The sequence below is a fragment of the Dipodomys spectabilis genome, unplaced genomic scaffold, assembly GCF_019054845.1.
Source record: "Dipodomys spectabilis isolate Male_0828 unplaced genomic scaffold, ASM1905484v1 ptg000289l, whole genome shotgun sequence".
In the NCBI taxonomy this organism is placed as follows: domain Eukaryota; kingdom Metazoa; phylum Chordata; class Mammalia; order Rodentia; family Heteromyidae; genus Dipodomys; species Dipodomys spectabilis.
Window position 1 is genome coordinate 4,634,471 of NW_024870966.1, and position 26,623 is coordinate 4,661,093.

General features: G+C 51.0%; 1 protein-coding gene across 3 annotated transcripts in view; it reads right to left on the reverse strand.

The window, feature by feature from the left end:
- Positions 1 to 1,137: 1,137 nt before the first annotated feature.
- The window catches only part of Chst15 (carbohydrate sulfotransferase 15), a 78,688-nt gene continuing 53,202 nt past the window's right edge, over positions 1,138 to 26,623 (reverse strand). For all 3 annotated transcript variants that reach the window (XM_042701440.1, XM_042701442.1, XM_042701441.1), the window contains 3 exons: positions 10,476 to 10,632; positions 3,480 to 3,627; positions 1,138 to 1,862 (listed from right to left, as the gene is read on the reverse strand). In XM_042701440.1, coding sequence (XP_042557374.1) covers positions 1,672 to 1,862; positions 3,480 to 3,627; positions 10,476 to 10,632 — 496 coding nt within the window. In that variant the 3' untranslated portion in view covers positions 1,138 to 1,671. The remainder of the gene's footprint in view (positions 1,863 to 3,479; positions 3,628 to 10,475; positions 10,633 to 26,623) is intronic.

Below are 26,623 nucleotides of genomic sequence, written 5' to 3' on the forward strand. Positions count from 1 at the left end.
ACTGGGGACACACAGCTCCTTCAGGAGCGGAGCAGCCCCAGCTTCCCGGTGCGGAGGGCTCTCGTGCACCTTCAGTGCTCTGCGCAGCCCATCTCCAGCAGCAGACCGAAGATCCTCACACCACCCAGGCCCAGCCTCTCGCACCAACGCCAGGGACAGCTGGGTATGTAGTGTTTGCACTTTGTGACGCAGGTGGATGGGACCGTGACCCGAGACCATGAGTGAATTCGCAGGAAGCGTCCACTGACCACACTCCAGGGCTATGCTTTCAAATGCTCCCACCCAGGCCTGTGTGCCAAATGGGCATTGCGTCTGGTCTTCCCTGGGGCTTTCCGAGAAATGGCAAGACCTTCAGCCCCCTCAAGCCACAAACCAAGCTGCCAAGAGGCCTGGAAAGTTCCATGAAGAACATGGCCCCAGTCCCAATGTCACACGCTACCCGAAGTTGAGTTGGTGCACCAAGCTTCAGAATCAGGACCTGAAGATCTTACAGGACCATTGCGAGGGAGAACTTGGACTACGCACAATGGAGGATGTGGGTAGTCTGTCTGAATCAAAACTTGAAGCATCCTTTAGCTCCCGGATGACGCTGTACACGTACGAGCCTCGGGTACCAGATTTCCCATGAAGTGTCTGATCCCTTGAGGTGGCTCTGTCCTGGCATTGACATCAAAAAAAAAAAAAAAAGCTACAAAACTACCCTTCCAAATACAAGTTGAACTTCTTCAGAAAGCATTTAAAGAGGCAGAAGGGAGCTGGGCACTGGTGGCTCATGCCTGTAATCGTAGCTATTCAGGAGGCTTGAGATCTGAGGAAGCCAGCTGGGGCAGGAAAAGTCCGTGAGACTCTTAACTCCAGTTAACTATGGAATAGCTGGAAGTGGAGCTGTGGCTCAGACGGTAGAGTGCCAACCTTAAGCAAAAAAATATAAGAGACAGCAGACTGGACCTAAGTTCACACCCCAGTACTGGCAACAAAAAGAAAAGAAAAAGAGGCAGAAAGGAGAGGTAGGGCTAGTCAATGCAGGAAGTCATCTGTTCTAAAGGTATTCCTTGTCTGTGTTAAACATAAATAAAAAGAACAAAGGGGAAGAGGTTGGAGAGATTTCTGGGTTGCCAAATGCTGTGTTTTTTCCCCTTCTTCTTGGGAAGAGTGGAGTGAACAGGGCTTATTTCTGATGTCACTGAAGGGCTGACTTGAGAATAAGATTTCAAAAAAGAAAGAGGCTCTAGACAGCATGTTTCCAAACTGCATCTGAAGTGTCAGCAGAGGAGACCTGGAGCACGGCCTCAAGCTTACTTAGCGGGATCCCAGAGTTTGTGGAACCCCTCAGGAGGGGCTCAGTGGGCAGGGCGGGGCTGTGTCCTCCTGAGACGGCCTCTCTGTGTCTGGCATGGTGCCAGCCTCCCATCCCTGAGCTCCAGGTGCTCTGGGAAAAGTGAATTCCCGTTGAAGTGTTCTCTGCTTCGGCCTCTGGTGGAGAAGCTGTGGGACGGGTCAAGGGCTGAGCTTGAAGTGTGGCAGGGGAAATTCTGGAATGGCTGTAACAAACAGGTGCCTGGGGAGAAACCCGGGTCCCCTCCATACTGTGACTGAATGGCTTCCTATCAAGAGAGACTTCTCAAGTCATGGCAATGATGGAGTCCAGCAGCTGCAGCAGGACTCGGTGTTTCACGGTGTCTTCCAAGCAAACGCTTCATCGGCCAGGACCTGGGCCAGCCTGGCATTGAAAGGCCTGTAGAAGTCCCGCAGAATCTTCTGTGTGACGGGCCACATGGGCCCCAGGCTGCGATCCTCAGGACGCCGGGCGTTGGAGGCTGGGCTCTTGGTCATCAAAGCTTCTTGCTTCTCACTGAGAGGCCCTGGAGTGAAAGAAAAAGAATCTCCTGAGCTGGGGGCATGGCAGGAGGCAAAAGGAACAACGGACCCCAAACCCCCAGCGACGGCACGCTGAGACATGTGTTTCCCTTTAAGAAGACTGGGTTGGGGAATTCAAATTCTTTGGCTGGTTCCATTTGGAGGCGTGGAGGGAGGAAGATGGAAAGATCATTATGAGATTGCGAAGCGATTCTGGGGCCCAGCGTCTGCGCTGGTATGCAGAGATGAGCTCATCTGGAGCCCAGGCCTCCACCGTGGCCCACTTGGGGGCTTACTCCTCATTGCCCTGGAGGGCTTGTCTGGCAGCCCATGGGCCTGTCCTGTGAACGGGGAAGTGCCAGCTGCCAGGCAGTCTTAGGACTTGGGGTTTTCTTCTAAGCAGCCGCTGGACTTCACCTGGCCCCGTCTCATCCTATGTCGTGTCTTCTTGCAAAGTAGCCATGGTGGCGACAATGCCTGCACCCAACCCGTGCCCAGAGCCCCGCTGGCCGCACCCACACCTGCGGCCAGCACGCTGGTGAGGACAGGTTGGCAGAGGCTGCGCTGAAGCCCACCCTCCCCCCACAGCCCGGCCCTGCAGAGCAGCAGCTGCACACTGGCCCAGCCCACGGTGACTGCCAGGCCTCCAGGACCCAACTTAGTCCTTAACATGTCTCAGTGCTCTAGGGCTACGTAAGACAGAGAAGTGGCCTTACTGTCCCTTGTAGGGACAAAAGGACAAGCCTATATTAATGCAACAGTCAGTAAGTGGTCAACTTTTTTTTTAAAAAAATGGCTTGAAGCCTTTTTCAAAGGAGAAAGAAATGACTACACTTCAACCAATGACCAGATCTCCAAAGGAAAGGAAGAAACAAAATAAAACCAAATGGCTAAAGGACCCTGTGTTCAACAAAACTTTGGTTAACAAGTCTCAGGAAAGGTCCTCAGATGGCTGCAGGAAGGAAGGCCCTGCTGCAGCCTTGCCCGCTAGCCCTGGGTGACGGGTGCACAGGGGCCGCTCCCTACCCTGTGGCTGCTTCTCTGCCAGCTAGCACCGGGCACTGCCTTAGCACAGTGCCCCTGGGACCTCCCCTCCCTCTACAACGTGAGGGCTCTGACGCCAGGGGTCCCAGCAGCATCAGAAATGAATGATACAGCCGCCAGCTCCTTCCTCCACAGCCACACCTCTGCCAGCCCCCCACTGTCGCCTGGGGCTCCCCCATAGCTCACACTCACATCTCTCTCTTTCCATAAACTCTCCACAGCCCTCCCAGGAGCTGTGGCAGGGCTAGCCTCCCCTTCCCCTGTGGCCTGTTCCCAGCCACTCTGTGAATGGAGCCGAGGCCTCCTCTTCTCCCTTGAGGAGACAACTAACTTCCAGGAAGGATGTCACCTCCCCTTCCCCCCCCCCCCCCCGCCCCAGAGAGCCCCTCACCGCACCTCAAACCTCGACCCAGGTGCCTCTGCTGACCCAGACACAGGGACTGGCCTGGCCTCCCGCAGCCTGTCTCTACCCCCCTCGCCCTACCATGCTTGACCTAGAGAGCTCCAAAAGAGCCAGCAGGGGCCAGCAGCCGGGGACTCATCACGCTGTACCCCGCAGTGAGAGGCATAGCACATACCCAGGTTCAGGAACTGGAAGACCCTGTGCATGGTGTACTTGACATTGGAGGCGTGGTCTTCCAGGCGCAGAATGAGGAACTGCTCCTTACTGAAGACGGTGAGCCAGTCGAGAAGGTACACGGCATACAGCCCGACCTGGAGCCTCACCTAGGACAGAGAAGGAGGCTGGTACCGCAGGAGACACTCTTCCGGAAGCATCGCCACTACAAGCCAGTGATGGAGGCTCCCAGCGGAGATTTAATACAAGCATTTAATGCAGCATTTTTCTTGAGCGGCTTCCTGCTACATGTGCTAAGAAGTCCTAGCCCAGGGTTGCATTTAATCCTCTTGGCAGTGCCTGGCAGCTCCACACCGCTCACAGGTCCACACCTGCACCCAAGGGGGCAGGCTGCAATAACCAACAGCGTCCACGTCCTCTGCATGGCATGTGGCTAGCCCACTGTTCCTGGTGCTACCCAGGTCCAGCAGGCTGAGAAAAACCAAGCTGGGACACCCCAGGCGCTCTCGGGACAGGGCCGTGGCCACTCGGCGGGGGTGTGCACACACAGACTGGAAAGAGGCCAATCAATCGGAAGTCCTTCCACCTTCCCACCTACTCAGTTCTGGGCCCTCATCTTCTTGTCCCTTTTCGGCTGCCTACCAGGTGTAAACCGGGCAGTAAAGAACTGCCCTGACTCAAGAGAGGGGTAGCCTTGGTGCCTAGAATGTGCTGCCCCACAGGAGCATTTGCGCTCACTGGGGTTTGGGGCCCAGATAGGCTGACACTGTCACTTACAGTTGGGACTCTGGGCCACAAAGGTAGGTGTCAGCTTTGGCCTCTGGGGAGTCTCAAGACTAAAGGCCAGCCAGGAGGCAGCATGCACCCATGTGACACAGAGCTTTGGGGTGGTGACATGTACATCATGGCTGTTAGCATGACTTTGTACATCTTCCCTTGAGTGACATCCACCCTCATGCTGTGTCATACATCCTTCAGGGCCAGACCTTCTAGAACACCGAGCAAGAGTGGTCTGGGAACTCTCCTCTGCAGCCCTCAGTCACGGCCAGAGCAGGAACAGTGGCAGGGCTCTCACCTGCACCTCCTGCGTAGGCCCGTCCCCTGGTCCACTGCCATCTCGCCTGCTGGGCTCACGCAGCTCCTGACCAGGCCGCCCACCTCCCATCCCTGCCCCCCACTCCTCAGCCCCCCACCAGCATGCAAAGCAGTGAGCTGCATGGGCCGACCCTGTGGAGAACTCCAGGGCTGAACTTCCTGCCCACCCCTCCATGAGGGGCACCTCCCAGCGTCCTTAGCGCCCCTCCCAGGAGTCAGGCACTCTCCCATCATACGTCCTCCCTGTGCAGCTTGACCTTGAGCTCTTGGAGGGCAGAGACCACTGCTTGGCCATTAAATCACAGCACACGGAGCAGTATGGACCTGGGTAGGATTGCTGCACATGGTATCAATCAGCATGATGATAAAGCATTAGACAAGAAACGGGCAGATGCTAATTAGCTTCAGCTCTCAGGGTTCTTTTTTCCATTTTTATTATTTTCCTAACAACATAGGAAAGGATGGAGAGGAAGAAAAACACTTAGTGGGAACAGATAAAGTTGTCTCCAGAATTCATTAGCTGCCTCCAGCCACACTTTGTTGCGACCCTATACACTAATCGTAAAAGATGCTGGGTGGAAGCCAGAGAGAAAATGAGTGCCTGCCAGTCTCAGAAACAAATACACAGGTCACCTCCAGCACGGATAATGCGCAGGAACTTCCCGTGGTTAAGTCACGGGCAAGCTTCTCCGTCTTCCCCCGACCGGCTCACAGGCCACTCCTCAAAGGGAAGTCAGCAAGGGATGGGGCGATGTTGTCCAAAAAGAAATGGACTCATTTCCTGACTTACGTAGCTAACTGTAACCCTTCTGTATATCATCTGTACAGTAACAATTAAAAAATTTTAATTAGGAAAGGAAATATAAAAGATGAATGAGTTAAATAGCTATTATTTTTTAAAAGATTTTTAAACCACACAAATAAGAGGAAGTCTTATCTCCTGGGTTGCATTTCTTCCAGAGAGCCTGCCTTTGTGGCCTGACAATTTCCCAGGAGAGGAGCTGAGTGTTGGTGGCAGGATGCTGAGTTTTACAGTGCTGAAGCTGACCCTGCACCTGACCTGTAACAGACCATTCCCTGTAACTTTCTGTGAGTACCCCGTGGACAAAGTCTTGTGGCTGAGTTGTGCATTGCACAAGGTCTCTTTTCCAGGTCGGGCTGGCCCAGGTGGGAGGGGAGAGGTTTCCTGGGTGCTCTGCCAGATCCCAGGGGAAAGAGCCTCCCATCAACCCACTCCAGTACACTTCCACCTCCTCACAGCCAGGGGGAGCTCTGAGCATCTCAGGGAAGGGTGCAGCATTGCCACTGCAACAAAAACCCAGGCCACTCCCTGGGGGTCCCTTCTCCCTCACCTTTGCCCAGTGGGGAATGAGAAGCAAAATAACCAAAGTGGAGAGGAAACTCAATGTATTTAAACATAAACTGTATTACATCCCAGAGAAGCCTGGAGATCACGAGTGCCGGCTGTTTCATGTGGAATGTACAGGCCCAGAAAGGGCTCTGCCAGCACCGGCATTTGACCTCTCCACAGTCAGGTCCTCATGCATGGGGCTTGTCCCACCTTAGGGGAACCCTGAGGAAAGGTGTGCACCACAGAACATCCCAGCAAACGCCACACGGGACACAGAGAGCCCTTTGTGGAGACCTAGGGAGGGGAGGGGCCCAGGGGACACCGCATGGGAGTCAGACTGAGCTGACTCTCATTCCAGACCCAGACGGGCACCACGCATCTCTGCCCTCCAGCCAGTGGGGACTCTCCACCTCCTCCTTACTATTCTCCATTCATTCACTCACTCATTCATCTGTTTAGAAACGACTTTGAGCTCCCACTGTGGGAAAAGTGCCTGCTGGGCCATGGAGACACATTGCTACTTAACAGGCTGGGCCCTGGGGCCATGGACCTTGCAATCTAGTGGTGGACACAGAGTTACAGAAACACCTGCGACGCACACTATGAAGAACAGGTCAGATTAAGAAAGGCTGGAAGGGTGAGAGGTCCTTCCACGAGCAGGGGAAATGTGTCCAGGAAGCCAGGGAGGGATAGTGAAAAGGTACCCAAACCTGACGCACAGCACTCACAGAGAGGCTGTGGACAGACTGAGGTCCCTGCCCACACCCACCTGCACAAACATCTGACCAGGATGCCAGGGGTGGGGGTGGCGGGAAGGAGGCAGAGAGTTTGCATTTATGGCCAGCGCCTTGGAACCCTGCTGTAAGCTCCCGTGTGGAGTCTGGGGCCATCGAGTGATAGGGAGGAAGGTAAGGAGAGGCTGGGCTCGGCAGCACTTGGGAGCCGCAGGGAGGCAGGGGACGTGCAGGGTCCCCTCTGGCCTAAAGTGCTGCCCCACCCCCCACCCCCACGCTGAAACCGGGCTGGGATTTGCAGATGGAGAGACATTTTCTTTGCACAAGTATGGAGTCATCTCCAAGAGAAAGGCTTCCCGTCCTCCCCCAGGGACTGGAGAGAGGTGAAGCAACAGCCCCCGCAGCCACAGCTGCCCCCTGCGCTCCTCCCTTTGATAGAACATCATCCCTAGCAGGTCTCCAAGGGAATTAAGATGCGTGCCTCCTCCTGGCTCAAAGGCTTTGGGGAGGCAGGCAGGGAGTTTCAAAGCCACCACACTTGGGAATGAGCCTGAACCAGTCTCTGGTTTCAAATGGGAGGACATCTTTCACTGGAAAGTAGGAAGGGACCTGGGGAGGGGGAGCAGTTTAAGACAGGGCACAGCACGGACAAACGGGATTAGATCCTTCCCCGTCTCACCAGCAGAACTTCAAACCTTTTATGAGGCTGTTTCCAGCACACAAGGAAGTGGAGGGCATCGCGTGGCCGCGGTGAACTTCCGGCCCAGTCTCAGCAGTGTTCTCATGCTCACAGCTGAGGGTAGACGGGAAGTGAGCGGAAGGGCACACCCTCTGCCCTCCACGGGAGGAAGTGGCTGCAGAAACCCTGCCTTCAGGAAAACCGTTTAGAGACTGGCAAAGCGGGTGCAGCTTGCCTGGCCCCAGGCAATGCCTATCACAAGAGAAGGTGTCAGGGAGGGCCGTCTGGGGCACCATGGGTAGCATGAGGTGCCCGTGGCATGCAGACCTGGTTATGCCAGGCACTCAGCCTTCAGCGGAGAGCGGCACAGTTCACAGCTAAACCCAGCTGTGCCTGGGCAGGGGTCCACCAGACTGGCCTCTCCCGACCCGTCACAGCCACCAAGCTCAGGCTGAGCTGAGTCTCCTGACGTGAGCCCACTCCGCCCCGCTGGGGAGCTCTGCTCACTCCATGCTTCCCTGGGATCGGAGCCCTCCCTGCCCTTGCCCTGCTTCCCTTCTTCCCTGTCTTCCCCCTACCCATCAGGCGAGTGTGCAGTCCCACACAGTCAGTGTCAGATGGCCGGGGTGGAAACACATCAGCCCGGGTGAATACCATCCTCGACCTGTTCTAGGCCCATCAGCCTTCTCCCTCGGATGCCAGGTGCTGCCACAAGGTGGTGTACCAACTGCTAAACACCAGAGTGCCGAGGACACACCGCCACCCTTGCAGGGAGTGAAGACGAAAGGCCTATTTCTAGAAATTTCCACTGGGCTCCTAGCCTCTGCCCCTACCCTCTGGCATGGCTCTGTTACAACATGCTGGGGCTATTACCTCCCTCCCAGCCCCAAGCATCTTCCTAAGATACTGAGCCACGGTAGCTAACGTGGGGCTCGGGCAACGTGGCCCCTAGAGATGGCGCCTTGAACTCAGGAAGACTGGGGGAGGGGGAAGGGGGGAAGTTTCCTCACCTTCCCGTCCTGCTCCCCTGAAGCAGGCCAGGAACTCTAACCGACCCTGCACGGAAGCAGGTAACAGTGCCTTCCCTGCACGCAGAGGAAGCCGACATCCTGACCCCTGAGGAGCCAGGGCCCGAGCCCACAGGCCTGCTGAGAGCGCAGGACCGCCGTTAGGTCACACCCTCTGCTGCGCTCCCTGGCCACCAAACCTCAACATCACAACGCACATCGGTCCCTGTTCCCTGGACAGACCCAGTCACACACCCTTCTCCTTTATGTTGGCCTCACAGAGAAGCATTTAAATCTGTCGTCCATTCTGTGGCTGAAGACATTTTGTCCTAGGCCACTGAATGTTCAAACAACTGGGGTTCCTCTAAAACTCACGTGCTATTCCCCGGACATCCCCCTACCGTCACCTCCCCTGAGACAGGGGTGTGTGAGTTTCTGGGTCCCACCAGGTTGGTGGGTGATCACATTTGTGATTATCCCTCCGGACTGTGACGTCTTCTCTTCGGGTAATAAATCTGTACGCCTTTCTCCTATCCGTCTGTCTGCGGCCAGATCACCCCCAGGGAACCTGAAGAGGGTACAGAGGAAATTCTCCTTTGCTCATCTGCCCTTCTCTGCTTAAAACCCTCCTGTGTGGCTGGAGGGCAGCTCAAGGGGTAAAAACCTGCCCAGCAATCCAGAGGCCCTGAGTTCAAATCACAGTATGACTAATATTATATGTGTACATATTGTATATTATATAACATGTAACATATAATATATATGTCTCTGTGTGGACAACTTCAGAGACTCACTAGGTCCTTGGCAAAGCAGCCCATGCACCCCACAGCCGGCCCCCTGCTCATGCTCCCCTGTAGCCATGGTGGGTGTTTGTAAAGCTTCTCTCTCAAGCTGTTCTACATCCAGACCATAGCTCTCCCCTGGCCTTGGTTAATGCACCCAGTACAGACATTCCCTTCCATAAGTCACAGCCTGCCTGGCGCCGTCTTCAGCAGCCTCTGCTGGTGCCATTTCCCAGCCTCTGCCCAATCTTCCTTCTGGACTACACTGAAGGACAGGGACCATGTCTGCCTTGTCCTTGCTGCAGCCCAGGGCCTAGCCCCATTCAGGAACACAGAGGAAGGATACAGTGCAAGAGCAAGTGTCCACACCATCCACCCCTTAATTCTTATGACACCCTGGTAAAGTAGTTTGAAGCAACTGAGTCTCAGAGAAGCTAAGATAGCTGCCAAGAGTCACACAGCCAGCAAACTCAAGAGCCAGGAGGTGAACCTACACCACTGCCTGCCTCTGAGCCCGTGCCTGGCTGCCTGACACATCCTCCTCACCAAACTACAAAGACCAAGGACATGGCTACCTGTGCACTCTGCCTTCAGGTGCGATGGTCTTGGGTAGCCAGCCCCACCTCCCGGGGGGGGGGGGGATCTGAGGCTCCACAGCATTATTTCACTCCTTCGAGTGGAGCGCTCGCCACACTGTGGAAAGCTGCCCGCTGAAGGAGTGTCTAGGACCCCAGAGCCCAGCTGCCCGCCCTAGCCTAAAGGTCCTGGATTCACCCTCAACAACTGCTTTTGCCTAAGAGAGCGCAGACATTGACAGATGTGCTCCTTCTGGGGAAACAAGAGCCTGCAGAGGCCCGCGAGAGCTCTTCCCAGTAGACACACGGAAGGGACTTTTGAAGAAGCCTTCGAAGGCACTAATGGGGAATTTTTTTCAACCAGCAGAACAATCCACGCTACAGAAATGCCCATAAGAAAATCTGAGAGCTGGGTGTCCTCCTGTCTGCCATCTCTAATTGCTGGGTGTGCTTTTGAGCCTCGCTAAATGGAATCTTCCTAAATGCACCCTGAATCTCTCTATGAGGGAGGAGACAGATGATGCATAGTGGCAGGGTGGCCGGCGGCGGCGGCGGCGGGGAGCAGGCTGGAAGGGCCGTCAGCTCTCACAGCTCTCACAGCTCTCACAGCCCGGAGTATTTGTTTCTCCATTAGCCACCGCTCAAGGCAGCTGAGCGACATTTGCATATTAAAATGCCTCTCTCAGTGTTGGTGCTCCACTCCCGCTGCAGGATGCTCCCTGCGCAGAACAGCAGAGGCCCCCCTCTGTAACAGGCCCCTTGGTGAATACGCACAGGCATGGCGTTGTTGAGGGTGTTGTTGTAGACACAGGCGCGCAGGGAATAATCCAGCATGCAATTTTCAAACAGCTGCAGAGCCTCTGTCACTTTTTCATGGAAGTCATCTGCAGATTTATTCGAACTTGCAAAATAGAGATAATCTGAGTACAACCTGTGAATAAAATAAATGGATAATTTTACCATCTGAGAATGTGAAATCATGCCATTTGGGTGACAATGAGAATCAACGTGCAATTACATTAGCTAGTTTTGTTCATTACAACGCAACCATTTCTCTTCCTTCCTGCCAGGAGTCCCCATCCCGGCTGCGCTTCACTCTCCCACCCCAGACTCCTCTACCACAGCCATGTTTTATGTTTGTGTTTTTATAAATTCTTTTTTAAGTCGAGCACCAGTGGGTCATATCTGAGGAGGCTGGGATCTGAGACTTTATCTCCAATTAACCATCAAAAAGCCAGAAATGGATCTGTGAATCAAGTGGTAGAGCACTAATCTTGGGTTAAAACACACATGCACACACGCACGCACTCACACGCGTGCACGCGCGCGCACGCACTCACACACGTGCACGCGTGCGCACGCACTCACACACACGCACACGCACACACACACACACACACACACACACACACACACACACACACCCCTCAGGGACAGTACCCAGGCCCTGAGTTCCAAGCCCCAGGACCAGCATACACATACATTTTTTTTTTCTAGTTACCTCACATTAGGCTCTGCTTCTACACCACCAGATTTTAAAAATCATACAATAGAGGGGAGAAGCCATGAAAATTTTATATACCTTCCCAACCATTTCTCCCCTCTTGGAGGGAACAAACACAGAGCATCTGTTGCTCTTGCAGTTTTACAATGCCTTGTGAAATTCCTGGCTTGTCCTAGAGATGTTCCTAACATTTGGGGGAAAAAATATTAACTCTGCCTTCCTAGATTCAAAGGCTCACAGGCACCTGTTTTCTAACCCAGTGCCAAAGTACCACCAGCGCAGGTGCAGGTGAATGTGTGCACAGCAGGTGCTGTTTATTCAGGTGCAGACTCAAAGCTATGTGCACAGATACACCCCACACAGGCAACCAGCTCTTCCCCCAGAACTGACAGCCTTCCTTAACCCAACTCAACTTTCAGTGGCCCAGGTCTGCCTTTGCATCATCCCATTTTAGCAGGATTTTCACTGGTATAAGAAACTTGTGGAAGGAAGGCAATTGCTTTGGGCTTCTCTTCTAGACCTAACAGACAAGACCAAGACCAAACAAGAATGGAGTCTTGGAAATGGCGGGGGGGGGGGGGGGTTGACTCAAGTGGAAGAGGATAAACCTTGAGCAGAAAAGGCCAGTCAGGAGCAAACAGCCCTGAGTTCAAGCCCCACTAGTGACATAAAAATAGGGAATAGGTATATAGAATGGAGTCTTTCCCCTAGGCATCTAATAAATCAAACCACACTTGGAAAAGGCAGACTCTAGCTTGAGATGTAGTGCCTCTGAGTTCAATCTCTAGTGCAAAACACGAGGCAGGGGGCGGGGCAGGGGCAGGGCAAGGGGTGGGGCAGGTCTTTTCCATAACACAAGAAGATTCACAGCAACCAATCAAAAGGAGCCCAGTCAACCTGAACCTGCAAGGTAAGAAGTCCCACTGCTGTAACCCAGGGTGGAAAGCAATTCTCAAACCGTCTACTTCTCATTTTCTACTTGTACTTCTTAAACACCTGTGCCTATATTGTCCACCTCTATGCACCAGTGGCAAGCGTATGTGGGGCCCATTCATGAACCCTAGACCCTTAAATTAAATCCATGAAAATGTGGGGTTTATAGACAATGCCACCCCTGCCCTCCAAATCTGATCACACCTTCTGCTCTAATCAGGTACCTCCTGGGCCAGGAGATGTTTGGTCCCCTGGCCTGCCTTCACCAGGAATCCTGTTTAGGCTGATTTAGCTAAAATGTCCCCTTATCATCAAAGTTTCCCAGCCCTCTGCTCCTTGGCTACAAAATGCCCTACTTCTTTTTATGAAGCGCTGAGACCATTTCTTTCCCCTACTGCAAAATCCAATCATAGCAGTCCCTACACCTACAGCAACAGCCCTGAAGAAAAGTGTTTTAACATTTTAGCAGATGTCAGGATTTTTTTTTTTTCATTCACAGAACTTCTGGGTTGTGAGTCTCCTCCTTATGGAAAAGGTAAGAATTTCCTTTTTCGTGGGCGGGGGGGCTTTTAAGAATTGCTTTTGTTTTTCCAGATGTTTCTCCCTCCCCTCTTCTTGCACAGACCTCCTGATGCTGCCCTGGCTTTGTGTGACACCCTTCCAGCACACACCAGCCCCAGTCATACCTCCTGCTGAGTCTCTATGGAGACAGATATGCTGCTCCTCCCACTCAGCCCTGTGCTTTCTAATCTCCAGCATCTTCTTCGTGGTTCTCTCTTTCCAATGAAGGTAATACTGTGACTTTCCCCCTGGATCATGGATCTGGGGCTATACAACTGCATTGACAATTACACCTTCTGCCTCAGACACACGTACACCCCGCGGAAGCCATGGCCCCGCAAGATCTGTGGTGAGGCTTTCACTGCCCTCAGCTCCAGTGGCGTCAGATTACCCCACAGGCCACTTCTTAGGAACAGGGACAGATCTTACTTGCCTCTTCATCTCCCACTTGGCACACTGCCTTGGGGACCACCGTTGGGAACTGCTAGCTGAAGATCACAGAGGGCACAATTCTTGGACAGCTTGAGAGGTTTGGAAGGTTCCCACAGGTGGCCTAGAATCTATGCATCCACCAGAATAGAGTCCTGTTGATCCCTGCCTGGCCAGCCACCCTCTCCAAAAGCCTTACCTCAGAAAGTGTTATTAAAGATGCTCGGGGGGGCTGGGAAGGTGGCTCAGTGGTAGAGCGCTTGCCTTGCAGGCCTGAGGCCCTGGGTTCGATTCCTCAGCACCACATAAGCAAAAAGAAAAAACCCGGAAGTGGCGCTGTGGCTCAAGTGGTAGAGCGCTAGCCTTGAGCTGAAGAGCTGAGGGACAGCGCCCAGGCCCAGAGTTCAGGCCCCACGACCGGACCCAAAAAAAATAAAATAAAATAAAAAATAAAATAAAGATGCTCGGGGGAGAGGGGTGAACAGCTGTCCCCCAGATCCAGACCCACGGGCCAGTGAACACAGAGATCCAATCTCTCGTGAATACTTTCCTCATCAAATTAGCCTGGTCCTGGTGCTCCTTGACATGAGCTATGCTACTTTCCTTATTCAAAATCAGGACATGCAGCAAGACTGAACTATGGTACCTGCTACAGCAGGGCCAACCATAGCTAGTAGAACCAAAGTCTGATTGGTAAATGCCAAGGTCAGATTTGCACAGATCTGGACTTACAGTTCGGCTGAGCCTTGAGGGATCCCATGGGGTATGCTGATGGGATCTCCTAGGCTACTCATTTCCCATCAGTCCTATCAAGAGCATGGCTCACATAGTGTCTTGTGAGTATGGTTGTTGCAATGGCTCATCCTTTGTTCTTGTTTTCATCATTTTGTTATTCTCCTTCCCTTCCTCAAATCAGATAAATGTAAGACACTATGTAGAAAATGAACTTTGTAACCTTGGGAAAGGGAGGAGTGTGGGAGGGAAGGGATAGTGGGAGAAAAACAAAAGAATGGGTAACAATGTTCAACAAGAAACGCACTCGTTACCTTACTCAAGTAACTGTACAGCATCTTTACAATAAAAAATCAATGGAAATTTATTTTTCAGCCCAAGGAACTATGTCTATGAAAATTAATAGATGCTTCCAAAATCCTGGTCCAAACCTCCACATAATAGTTCTTACCAAGGATGCCCACAGAACTATCCAAACTGTCTGATGGAAGTAGATTTCTAGCACATAAATTCCCTCAGAAAAACCCAGTGATTGGTCCAAGGTTTCCTTCCACACTGAGATTTTATTTTTCCTAGTGGTAATAACATTTCTTGTGGACATTTGGCTCATAAATAAAACAAGAACACCTAAGCCTGCTTCCATTTTCAATACAAAAATAACGTCTTGAAAAACTCTGCTGATTCCATACAATTCTTCAGAGATCAAGAAGTAATCTTTGAGAGGAAAAAAGAAATGGAACATGCCAAATGTCCCACCCAGGCAACTACACCCACCCGAGTGAGACTGTGGAGTTACACCTACTCTGGGTACCTGAGAGGGAATCACGGGCCCACTTCCTGTGAGTCACAGCCTGTTCTGTCAGGCCAGGCTACTTCTGCAGCAGTTAAGAGATTTTCAGGGTCCCTTGGTCACCTCCAGGTTCCTTGGATCTGACCCCCTTCCAGCTAGAGCCCACGTTGGAGTCCAGGGTATAAACACTCTGCTGCCAGAAAACAGCTGAAAAAGGACTTGATTCACCCTTATTGTAAATTGTGTTCTGTCCAGATTGTGCAGTTAGTTAATAGAAGCCCCCTCGCCCCCAAAGATGGAGTCTAATGGGAGCCTGCAGGACTGGAGTAGACACACTCATGCAACAACAAGTCCTCATCCAAGTGCCTGTTGAGTGTGATCTTATTTGGCAGCAGGGAATCTTCACATGTGTAATTAAACTGAAGATCTTGGGATGAGATTTAAGGTGAGTCCTTATCAAATGAGAAGACACAGGCATCCGGAAGAACACCATAAGAAAACTAAGGCAGAGACAGAAATGGCTCAGCTACAAGCCACACAAGGCCAAGCGTTGCTGGGAACCATTAAAAGCTGGGGGCCAGGCAGGGTGCAAGATTCTCTCTCAGAGCCACCAGAAGGAATCTGCAGACATCTAGATGTCAGACTTGGGCCTCGAGAATGTGAAGGAATAAATTCCTGTTGTTTTAAGCCACTAAGCTTGGGATGATTTATTAGAAGAGCCCTAGGAAACAGATCCAGTTTCAAAACTCAAATTCCAAGGAAGACTGAGTTGTTTTGGTCAATGCTATTCTCCTACCCTGAGGCCCTTGAAGACTCATGGCCAAATGGCCAGATTTGCCCCAAGAAAACAAGAAGGGAGACCAAAGCAAAGCAAAGTTCCCTTCGGGGGAGCTCTGTGGTATTCTTCCTGGGAGGGAGCAGAGGCCTGGATAGGCAGCTTTGGTAAACTGTGCCATAGTGTCACCATACTGCTCTCTGGGAGTCAGCTGACCATCATGGGCAACTGAAAGCTAACTGCATGGATTAAAACCATATAGGAGAAGAAGTGGCGAAGGACAGCAAACACAAGAACATACACCTAATGGAGCCTGCGGGGCTGGAGCAGACACACTCATGCAACAAGCTACCATGTAAAGAGACAGATTTAGATGTAGACATTGCAGTCTTTAAAACCACCTGCACAATGCTGAAGAAAGAAATCCACATGACAAACATGTATTCATTTAGCTGACATAAGGTTCTGTGCATCATCACTCACCTGTGGTCGCACAGATGCTATGTGAAGGGACAAGTTAACAGCAATGGCGCTGAGGCAGGTCCTAGCCCAGGAAGGAGCAGCTTCCTGGGGACTCCAGGACTCAGAAGAAAGGAGAGGTTTTCTGGACTCCTGAGCAACTGATCCGCAGATGGAGTTCCAGTTAGAAAGACGGGCTTCATGAAAGGGGAGAACTCCCTCCCACCAGGGCAGTGGTTTTAGTGGCCGTGACCCCAGGCTGGATGGGAGGAAGGCTCTAGGATAGTGTGGAGCCACAGAACCTGACATGCCCTGAGTTCTGGGGCTGCCCAGCCCCCTCATACTGATCCAGACCCAAACCATCCTGAACAGACGGGTGTTACATTTGGCCAGCACTGTTTCCAATGGCAATTCCAAATATAAGCCCAAATACATTCCAGGCCTTCTGTGCTGCGGTTATTTTCGAAGGCTGCTGGGAAGGCCCAACCACGCTGGGCCAGAGCTGTACAGCCCTGTCCCTGTGCAGCGCGAGGTCGCAGGGCAACAGGAAGGCTGGCATGTGCTTCAGAGAGAAGAAGTAGGTGCCCTCGGAAGGTAACCATGGCAGTGAGCCCCAAGGCCCCACCACATATGACCTGGGTGTGTACCCCATGGCCACTGATGAACTCACCCACTGACTTTAGGGAGCTCTGCTTGGAGCTGACGTGAGTGGCAGGCAGACAGTGTACGCCTATGAACCCCAGAGCTGGGGGCGGGGAGGGGGAGAGGCTGGGGTGTGGCTCAGTGCCTGAGGCCCTGGGTTCTATGCTTGGTTTTGAGAAAACAATATCAAAGAACAACTACTAGTGAGTGGGTTCACACAGACTCTAGCTTATTGGCGGTAGTTCACTCTGGGTCTGGCCTGGTGTGGACAGTGGTTACTGAAGGCCTGATGTCCCCAGCCCCACTGGGCACTGAATGCATTTTCTTTTTCCTTCCTCACCGTCTCTCTGGGAGATTACAAAGGAGACTCATATTTAAAGGGTTCAGGAACTCATCTAGCCTCATACGGCCCAGGAACAAACCCAGGTCTGGTTGGCTCCATAGTCCACTGAACCCACCAGACAAGGCCCAGTCCTCATCACTCAGGGAAGCGGACAGGCCAGCGCCACTCTCGCCAGGATGGTCTGGGGGCTTTTGTTTGATGTTTCTACCACTTTAGGTACACAGTGATTTGGAAGAAAGTCAATTTTGACACAGAACAACTTGTTTAGTCACAGGAGACTGGCGAGCAATTACAACAGGCAACAGCAGTAATCAAACACTTGTAAGGAAGCTGAGGAACTCCACTGCCATGGTCAACAAAGGTGGAGGGGACACATGGAACATCACACTGGCTATCTAGAGAAATGACAGCAGCAACATCAAATGAGTGTTCAAACAGCTCCTGTTCCCAGCACACACTCCATATTCTCCTACCACCGTCCTAGGCCACAAAGACAGGCCCATGTGGACACGCTCCTGTGAATAGGCTTATATGGTTAGGCTCACATGAGAGGCCAGCATGGATAGACCATATGAGCAGCAGCTCATTAGATTTTAAGTTTTAGCTCCTAATCATGAATTCCTTATCTCCATGGGAGGACTCTGAAAGTTCTATTTCCAAGGACACTAGTTTGGTGAAACCTCTCTGTAGCTGATTTCCTTTATAATATTTTTGTTCTCTGTTTTGTGCATCTATGTGTGTCTGTGTGTGTAGGTATTGGGATTTGAACTCAGGACCTTGAGTTTGTTACAACAGCATTCTACCTTGTGAGTCAAGCCACCAGCTCTGCTTTTTACAGTTTGTTTTTGGAGGTGGAGTCTAGGGAACTTTTCTGCCTGGGCTGGCCTCCAGATCTCAAACTTCTGAGTAGCTAGGGCTATCGGCAGGAGCCACTGAATGACAGGCTCATATCATATTTTTATTGAGATATAATCCATTCACCATACAATTCGCCCTTAAAACTCAGCAGATTTTAAGATATGCACAAAGTTGTTAGAGTACTACCACTGTCAAACACGAGAACATTTCCATCACCCCAATAAGTGGCTATTGTTTTAGCAGGCCAGACCCCGGAGGGGCCATGTCCAAAATCACTAAACCTGCTCAGAGGCATGCCAAAGCACAAACTCAGACAGGTGCAAGCTCTTGGTGGCCTTCAGCTGGGAAATTCAGTCCCAGTTACCTCTCTGTGCATCCGACCCTAGAAAGGATGTGTGGTGGGTGCTGAAGTGGGGGGGGGGGATGGGGCTCTGACTCCTCCTGGGCTGCCTCTCCCCAGTGACACTGCCTCCGCCCTTCCTGTGCTCCTCCAGCCCCTGCCTGCAAGCCTCTCAACACCACTAACGCGAAAAGCCACATCTCCTCACCCAGCAGCCTGAGAGGTGGCCACACTTGTGTCCTCCAATTCACCAACCCCACCTCACAGTCCTGCAGCCACATGAGAGCCATAATAAATGCGCTCATGGACATCAAAGCCCGAGCAGCTGGCCTCATTATTCTCCACTGCCAGCATCCAAATTCAAATCACTGATCAATAATTTCCCAGCCTCTAATACAGTGCCACAGATAATGATTATGGACATGCTCTCCTCAAGAAACAAAAGGCCAGTGCAGGTGGCTGGAAAGGAGCCCTTTTGTCTCCCTGAATCACAAACTGTGACTATGTCGTCATGAGGCAGGCCTGGCTAGGCTAACTTACTTGGAGGAAATGCCAAAGGTCACCTTAGGCTGGACAGGTGATACTGATGAGGGTCACTTTCTACCAGGTAAGAGCATCCACATTTGGACCAACAACACATGTAAAGGGTACAAAACTGCCAGGTGCTGGTGGCTCACCCCTTTAATCCTAGCTCCTCAGGAGGCTGAGGTCTGAGAACCACAGTTTGAAGCCAGCCTGGGAAGAAAAGTCCATAAAAGCCTTTTCTCTAATTAAGCACCAAAAATCTGGACAAGGTGTTGTGGCTCAGCAGTAGAGAGCCATCCTTGAGGGAAAAAGATAAGGAAGAGCACCCAGCCCTAAATTCAAGCCCCAGTACCGGTACCTCCCCCAAAAGAGGAGGGACTCCCTGTTCTCTGGGGCCACTAAGGGAGCAGAAGTCATTTCTTCCCCTCAAAGCCCAACATTTCTTGAGCATAGTTTGGCTCTTTTCAGGAATTGTAATCCTGAGTCCTCACCCAGGTCCTCAAAGCGGAGTCGGGACCTCTGGCACAGCACAAACATTTCTGAGGGCTCTTGTGACTCACCGGAGGCGGTGACAGCTGACATCTGTATGGAGGAGAAAACTCAGGAGCTCCCAGCAACCACTCAGGTGACCAGTCAAGGACAGCTTCCACATTTGAAACCTGGACGCACATGCTAACCCCTCCTTCAATGCTGATCAGCCCTAGGACAACAAATCCTTGAATTCTCCCTGGCTGCCCACAGTATATTACCCTATCTAGCCTGTGGAATACCTCATAAGCGCTTTGCCTCAAGGTGTCTCCCAAACCCTCTCCATGAACCACCCTTTGCAAACATTGCCTGAGAGAATACAGACAACCAAAGGCTCTGCAAACACCCCTACCCCCCCCCCCCACCCCCATAAACACTGTGGAACATACTGGGATTTCCAGCTTGATGGTTTTCCCCCACTAGTAATACCAGGTGGTCACTCCTGAATGGTCCTCAGAGAGGACTAACACAAAGGCCTCTGCTGTCCTTGTGGCCCTCTGCTGCCTCCTCCTCCCTGCTTGGAGGCCTGAGCCAAACCCCCTCACCCTCGGGTGGCTGGATGGCTCAGTCCTATTACAATGGCCTTAGGCTACTTCTGAGGCCCACAGAAAAGTCTTCCCTGACACCAAAACAGGAGGCTTTGGAGAAGTCAGATGCCTGTGTGCTGTACTGGAGGTTGAACTTGGGGCATCCTGCTCTTGCTTGGCTTTTGTGCTCAAGGCTAGCATTCTACCACTTGAGCCACAGCTCCACTTCTGGCTTGGTGGGTGCTTAATTAGGAGTCTCATGGACTGTTTTGTTTATGTGCTGGTGTTACTGGAACTTGAAGTCAGGACATTGTGCTCTTGCTTGGCTTTTTCATTCAAAGCTGGTGCTCTACCACTTGAGCCACACCTCCATTTCCAGTTTTTGCTGGTTATTTGGAGATAGTCTTTTCTGCCCAGATGGCTTTTAACCATACTCCTTAGATCTCAGCTACCAGAGTAGCCTGGATTATAATTACAGGCTTTGGCATGGTGGGATGGCTCAAGTGGGAGAGAACTTGCCTACAAGTGGGAGGCCCTGAGTTCAAAACCCCAATACTAACAAAAAGTAGAAATAAAAAAAATAAATCAACAGAAAACCGATTACAGACATGAGGCACCAGTGCCCAAATAACAGGCAGCTCAAGTAGTCTCTCCAGTTCCCTCTGCCCTTCTTAATCCCCCAAGGCAGAGTGAGAGCTGGGGTGGAAGGTCAACTTAAGGCTCCTGCACCTGTCTCTCCACAAACCCACTTCACACAGAGGCAGTCTCATGCACGCGCCCCAGGAACCGACTCGTGACAGGGGTGAAATGCTTGGCTCTTCATCAGACCTCAAGACTCCCCAGGTGACTTTGGGTAGTTAACCTTACCCCTCTGAGCCCACACACCTCACCTGTGCTCATGTCCTGACAGAACGCTCACCTGTTGGCAAAGCCCCAGTGAGGCCCTGTCTGAACAGGACTCAGCAGAGGTCGGCTTGAGCAGGTGCTCCAGTAATGTAAGAGCTGGATTTCATTGGGGCCCTCCACTAGCCACAGGTCCCGAGGGCCATGTAATGGTTCGTTCTCCTATGTATGGAGTGCCACTGGCTCATCAAGGAGTTCATAGATGGTGAGTGAGTGATCAGCCTCATTCTCGTTAGGTACTGCTGACACCTAATAATAATACTAATAATAGTATCAGATAATATTTTTCCATTTATCCAGCATCACTTAAATACATTTCTATGTATGTGGAGTCATTTAATTTTTGTCTTCCTAAAGGTAGGCCTATTCCCTTCCTATTCCCCACTTCATTTTACTGAGAAGGAAGTAAGACACACAGAGGTTAAATTACTTGCCCCAGGCTGGAAAGCCAGTGAGTGGCAGAGCTGTAGACCTAATGTGGACTGTCCAGGCACCTGGCAGCTATTCTATCACCATGACCCCAAGACACACATCCTTCGCATGCACACACACACACAAGAATGCACATATACTCACACACCCACATGACGACCCTGCATTCTACAGATGAAGAGAAATCATGAACTCTGATTCCTATCCAAATGTTTAGCCAAGTGATTACTCCGTGTCCCCAAGGGCAACCACATATAAACAGACGCCTTTCATTAAAAGCCCCATTCACTTATCCTCATAAGTAGATAAGTTATTTAGACAGTCCAGGGGATTGTTTTTTTTTTAAAAAAAAATCAGTTTATATAAGCAGATGAAGAAAACAGCTACCCAAGTTCCAAGGCTCTCAAAAGATGTGGGTCAAGATCCAGTCTGAATAACTGAGTTTGTATGAAACGTAAGAAAAGAACCATCCCTGTGGTGGACACTGTACTGAGACTTCACGCAGAATTACAGACAAAATGGAGACATAGCAAAATCCACAACAGATGGTGCCTGACCCCTCTCCAGGGGTCCCTGGAGTGGAAGAGGAATGCGATGAGGTCAAAGAGCCAGCACCTTCCACCGTCTGCCACATCCAGTGGGGGCTGTAAGGTCCCTGAGTTAAGAAGCAAACTTCGTTGCCCGCATCTCACAAATGAAGAGGCTGGAGGCTAATGTGAGCTGCATTTGAACAGTGCTGACCATGTAAGAGTGGGTTAAATGAAAAATTCTGCCTGCAGTTTCCTAATTAAGTAGGTGATTTAGCAGAGAAATGCATTACTTTAGTTCAAAATTATTGCAATCTCTTACAAAGAGAAACTTGGAACACAGATTCTTGGCTGGCCTCTGTCATTTGAGCCATCCCACCCACTTCTTTCCATTATTCCTCTATTCTCTTCCAGAAAAAAAAAAAAAAAGGACTATTTACATCTTTCTCTGGAAACTTAATTTGACTTGACTTCTGACCCCAACATTTTTCACACACTCTACCTTGGATTAATTATAGAAATACAGCTATATGTAAATATAAAGCTAGAAATAATCCGTTACTCTCCCCTGCCAAGCTGATGTGCAGAAGGAAAACAATCATTTGGGGGCTGGGAAGGTGGCTCAGTGGTAGAGCGCTTGTCTTGCATGCCAGAGGCCCTGGGTTCGATTCCTCAGCACCACATAAGCAAAAAGAAAAAAGCCGGAAGTGGCGCTGTGGCTCAAGTGGTAGAGCGCTAGCCTTCAGCTGAAGAACTGAGGGACAGCACCCAGGCCCAGAGTTCAGGCCCCATGACCGGACTCCAAAAAAAAAAAAAAAAAAAAAAAATAATCATTTGGACCCATCCAACTGGCATCAAGCAGCCCAAGGCATCTCCCACGTGCAGACGTGCAAGGTCATAAAATGACTAAAGTGGGCTAAAGGCCCAGAAGCCAGTTAGACTAATGGGGCCTGGGGTTCACGGTTTGTTTCCTCAAGAGTGACCTAAACACACAGTATTTATCATCATCTCTATGGCTAAGACGGGGAAGCCAGCCACTTCAGATAGGCCGTGAGGCTCTGGGGTTCCAAAGGAGAGATTCCTATGGTTGCATATTTTTATAAATGTTTCCAGAGCAATGAAACAGCTGCTGCTGTCAGTAACTCAGAGAAAAACATGCACAGGACACCCGCCCACAGGAGTAGGAGCCAGCCTGAAGCCGGCGGCTTCTCTGGGCTGCAGGACAAAAGTGCGGCTCCTGAGCATTGGGTTGGCAATGCAGAGTGCAGGGGTGAGAGCTGGCTGCTCTTTGTCTTCACATCTGTGCTCTCCTCCACATGAATTGGCTGTGGCTGGCTTCTAACCAACAGGAGATGGCAAGTGTGATGGAATGTCACCCCTGTGATTAGGCAACAAAGGATCATGACTTCAGATCTACTAACTCCCCCTTGCTACTTTGATGAAGTCAATAGCCATGTTGGAAGGCCTCATGACAAGGGAGTGAGCACAGTCTCATCTAACAACCAGCAAAGAACAGAAGCCCCAGTTCAACAGCCCTTAAGGAGCTAAATTTATCTAAAACGCAAAACACCTCACTACTCAGTTAAGGGGGCACCTCAACTATCTCCTTGAAAAAGACCCTGAAGCAGAGAACCAGTAAAGAGTTGTCTAAGCTCTTGACTCTCAGAAACTGTAAAATAATTGGGTATTGGGCCGGGAAGGTGGCAAGCTGGGAAATTGGCTCAGTGGTAGAGTGCTTGCCTTGCATGCATGAGGCCCTGGATTTGATTCCTCAGCACCACATTAGCAGAAAATGCCAGAAGTGGCTCTGTGGCTCAAGTGGTAGAGCACTTGCCTTGAGCTGAAGAACTGAGGGACAGCACCCAGGCCCAGAGTTCAGGCGCCTTGACTGACAAAATAGTAATAATAATAATAATAGTAGTAGATAGCTAACAGAGCAGGTTACCCATGAGTGCCTGAGCATTCTGACACATATGTCGTGGCCAGAGAGGCAAGAAGCCTTTCTTTACCTTTGGTTCCTAACATAGAGTATTTGTTAGAGAGAGAAGGAAAAGAAAGAAAGGAAGGAAGAAATAGAGGGAAGGTGAAAGGAAAGAAGGAGGGAAAGGAGGGGAAAAAGGAGAGAAAAAAGAAGGAAAGAAGAAAGGAAAAAAGGCAGGAAGGAACAAAGGAAAGAAAGAATGAAAGAAAGAACAAATGGAAAGAAGGAAAGGAATGAAGGAAGGAGATAGAGATATAGCCATGTGCTGGTGGCTCATGCTTGTGTAATTCTAGCTACTCAGGAGGCTGAGATCTAAGGATCTCAGGATCCTCTGCGATCTGAGGATCTCCAAGCCAGCCTGGGCAGACAATTCTGAGAGATTCTTATCTTCGATTAACCAGCAAAAAGCCTGACAAGGAGGTGCGGCTCAAGTGGTACAGCAATGGCCTTGAGTGAAAAAGCCAAGCAAGAATGAGAGGCCCTGAGTTCAAGTCCCAGTACTGATACCAAAACAACAACAACAAAAACATTGTTGCCCAAGGAGGACCCTTCCAAGATGGTGGACTTGTGCCTGGGTCTTGAAGATAAAGTGGGCAAGTCCTGCTCCTGGCAAGCAGCTGAGCCTGGCCAGCATGGCTGCCCACCTACTCAAAGGCTCACCTTCATGGTGCTTGTGCTCTTAGAGGTAGAGCCAGAATTCCAGGGGGAAGGCACGCTGGGTTCACTCTCCGGAGGACACATCATCTTTGCCTCTCTGGAGAGCTGCCCTCTCTGCAAAGGATGCTTCTTTCCACTGATTCATATTACTCCCTTGTTTATGTGGCAAACATAAACTACTTCTCATCGTTTAAAGCCCACTCTGGCATTGCTCCTGCAGCGCAGTGGCCCTTCCCACTCAAAGCCCGTTCCCTCTCCCCACCTCTGGTTCTTGCTAAGTCTGCTAAGCCATGCCTGACCCCCTGACTAGCCCAGGAGCCCCCACTCCCTGGCCAAAGCAGAGCTGGCATAAACAGAAGCAAGTGCAGACAGCCTGGTCCCCACCTCTGCCCGAAGGGCTACCAAACCCTGCTGTTTTCACTCCAGGCCCTGAAGCTGGGCACGGCCTGACCTTCCTCAGGATGGGAAAACAGGAGGAGTGACAGGAAGCCACATGAACAGACAGTGTTCCACCCTGCAAACTTGGGCTAGCGGGAGGGGGGGGGGTACAGGGGAGGGAGGCAGAGCAGCTGTGAAAACACCTCACCGGGTGGTGCGGGGTGGTGCGGGGTCAGTTCCCTGGGCAAGCCTGCCCCTTCAGGCAGCAGGCCACACAACAGACTCTGCAGTTGTCGGTTCTCCAGGAGAGCACCTCAGGATAGCACAGCTGTTCTGGCCTAGGGAACCCAGCCCACTTCATAAGGGCTGAGCTCCTGCATGGCCAGCAGCAGGTAGGATTTGGCAACTTGAAGCTGAGGTGGGCTCCGAGGCTGGGAGACTCACAGAGAAGAGGGAATGAGTGCAGCAGCTGCCCTGCACCAGGCGGGCTGTGGTGCACAGGCGTGGCTCCCACGGCAGTCACTCTGGGAGGAGCTGCACCTGCTCTGAGCCTTTGCAGACCTCAGTTCATCAAGCATGTCCTCAGGTGAAAGAAGAGGCTAGACGGTACACACCGCACTGTACTCATCTGCATAGAAAAGAAATCTACAAGAAAATGCATGGACGTATAAACTGTAATCATCGGAGTGAGAGAGTATAGGTGTATGTGAAAAGTTTTCTATACAGTTTTCTAATGTATTATCTACCATTCTGCTCTTTTCTTCCCTCCCTCCTTTCTTTCCTCCCTCCCTTCTTCCCTTCCCCCTCTCTGCCTCTCACTTTTTTATTTTGGCAATACCAATGTTTGAACTCAAGGCCTCACACTTGCTAGGCAAATGCTCTACCACTCTATCCACACCACCAGTCCTGCTTTTGGCTGGTTATTTTGGAGATGGAGTCTAGCAAACTTTTTTATCCAGCCTGGCCTCCAACCCTAATCTTCCAAATCTCAGTTTCTTGAGTAGCTAGTATTATAGTCAACTTCTATTTTGTAACATGCCTATTGTTACCATTGGAGCAAGGCTGTGACAAATCACCACACTGAGGTAGCACAGAACAATAGGAATTTATTCCTTTATTGATCAGGAAGCTGCAAATCTAGAATCCATCTGGTTCCTTCTGGGAGCTCCAAGAGAGAACCCATTCTAATTCTTTGGCTGGAGGCCATATACCCCACATCTCTTCACAGAGCAGGCTCCCAGGTCCAGCATGACCTCATTTTAACTTAAGTGCATCTGCAAAGACCCTATTTCCAAATAAAGACACAATCATAAATACTGGGACCTAGAACTTCAGCATGGATTTTTTTGGAGGTATAATTCAACCCATAACAAAACCCGGTTAGCCCAGAGGAAAGCAAGACACAAAGAGCTGTGGCCTCCTCTGTCTTTTAAATATTTGGTAAGTTCTCCCCGTTTGGAAAAACTAGCTAGAACTAGAGAAGACCATTGGACCAATGTGTGAAGCCACCAAAAAGACCAACTTGGTCTCGAAGCAGGAAGAACTGAGTTGTCCCAACTTACACTTGCCATCTTGGATGAGGCTCTCTTACTTCAGACTAGAGCCCCTCCCCCCTTCTGATGTGGTAGCAATTAGAGGGAGCACTGGACTAAAAAAAATTAAGGTCTGGTAGTCCTGTGATTGACACACACCTGGTCAATGACTTAAGTATCCCCCCAGTGCTGGCCGGGTCACCCCAGTATTGTCTATTCGAAATCACAGATTAAGCAAAGCAGCGCTGTTTCTTCCTTTGGGAATCAAGACAAATTAAAAAGCACAGTTCAAGGAAAAAAATATCAACCAACTTGGGGGAGGGGAGGAGAAGAGGCAGGTATGGAATTCTTGCAGTAAGACCACACAAAGAACCTCAACACCCTTGATCTTAGGATGTTTCCCCACATCCTAAGATCACCCCACATTCTCAGGTCAACCCCCCCCCCAGAGGCCTTGACCCACAGCCTAGCATCAGAATTGCTGAGAAAACAGTCTACAATTTGTTTAAAGGCTGGGAGCATTGTATTAAAATAACATTTACATAAGAAATAGCCGTAATGTAGCA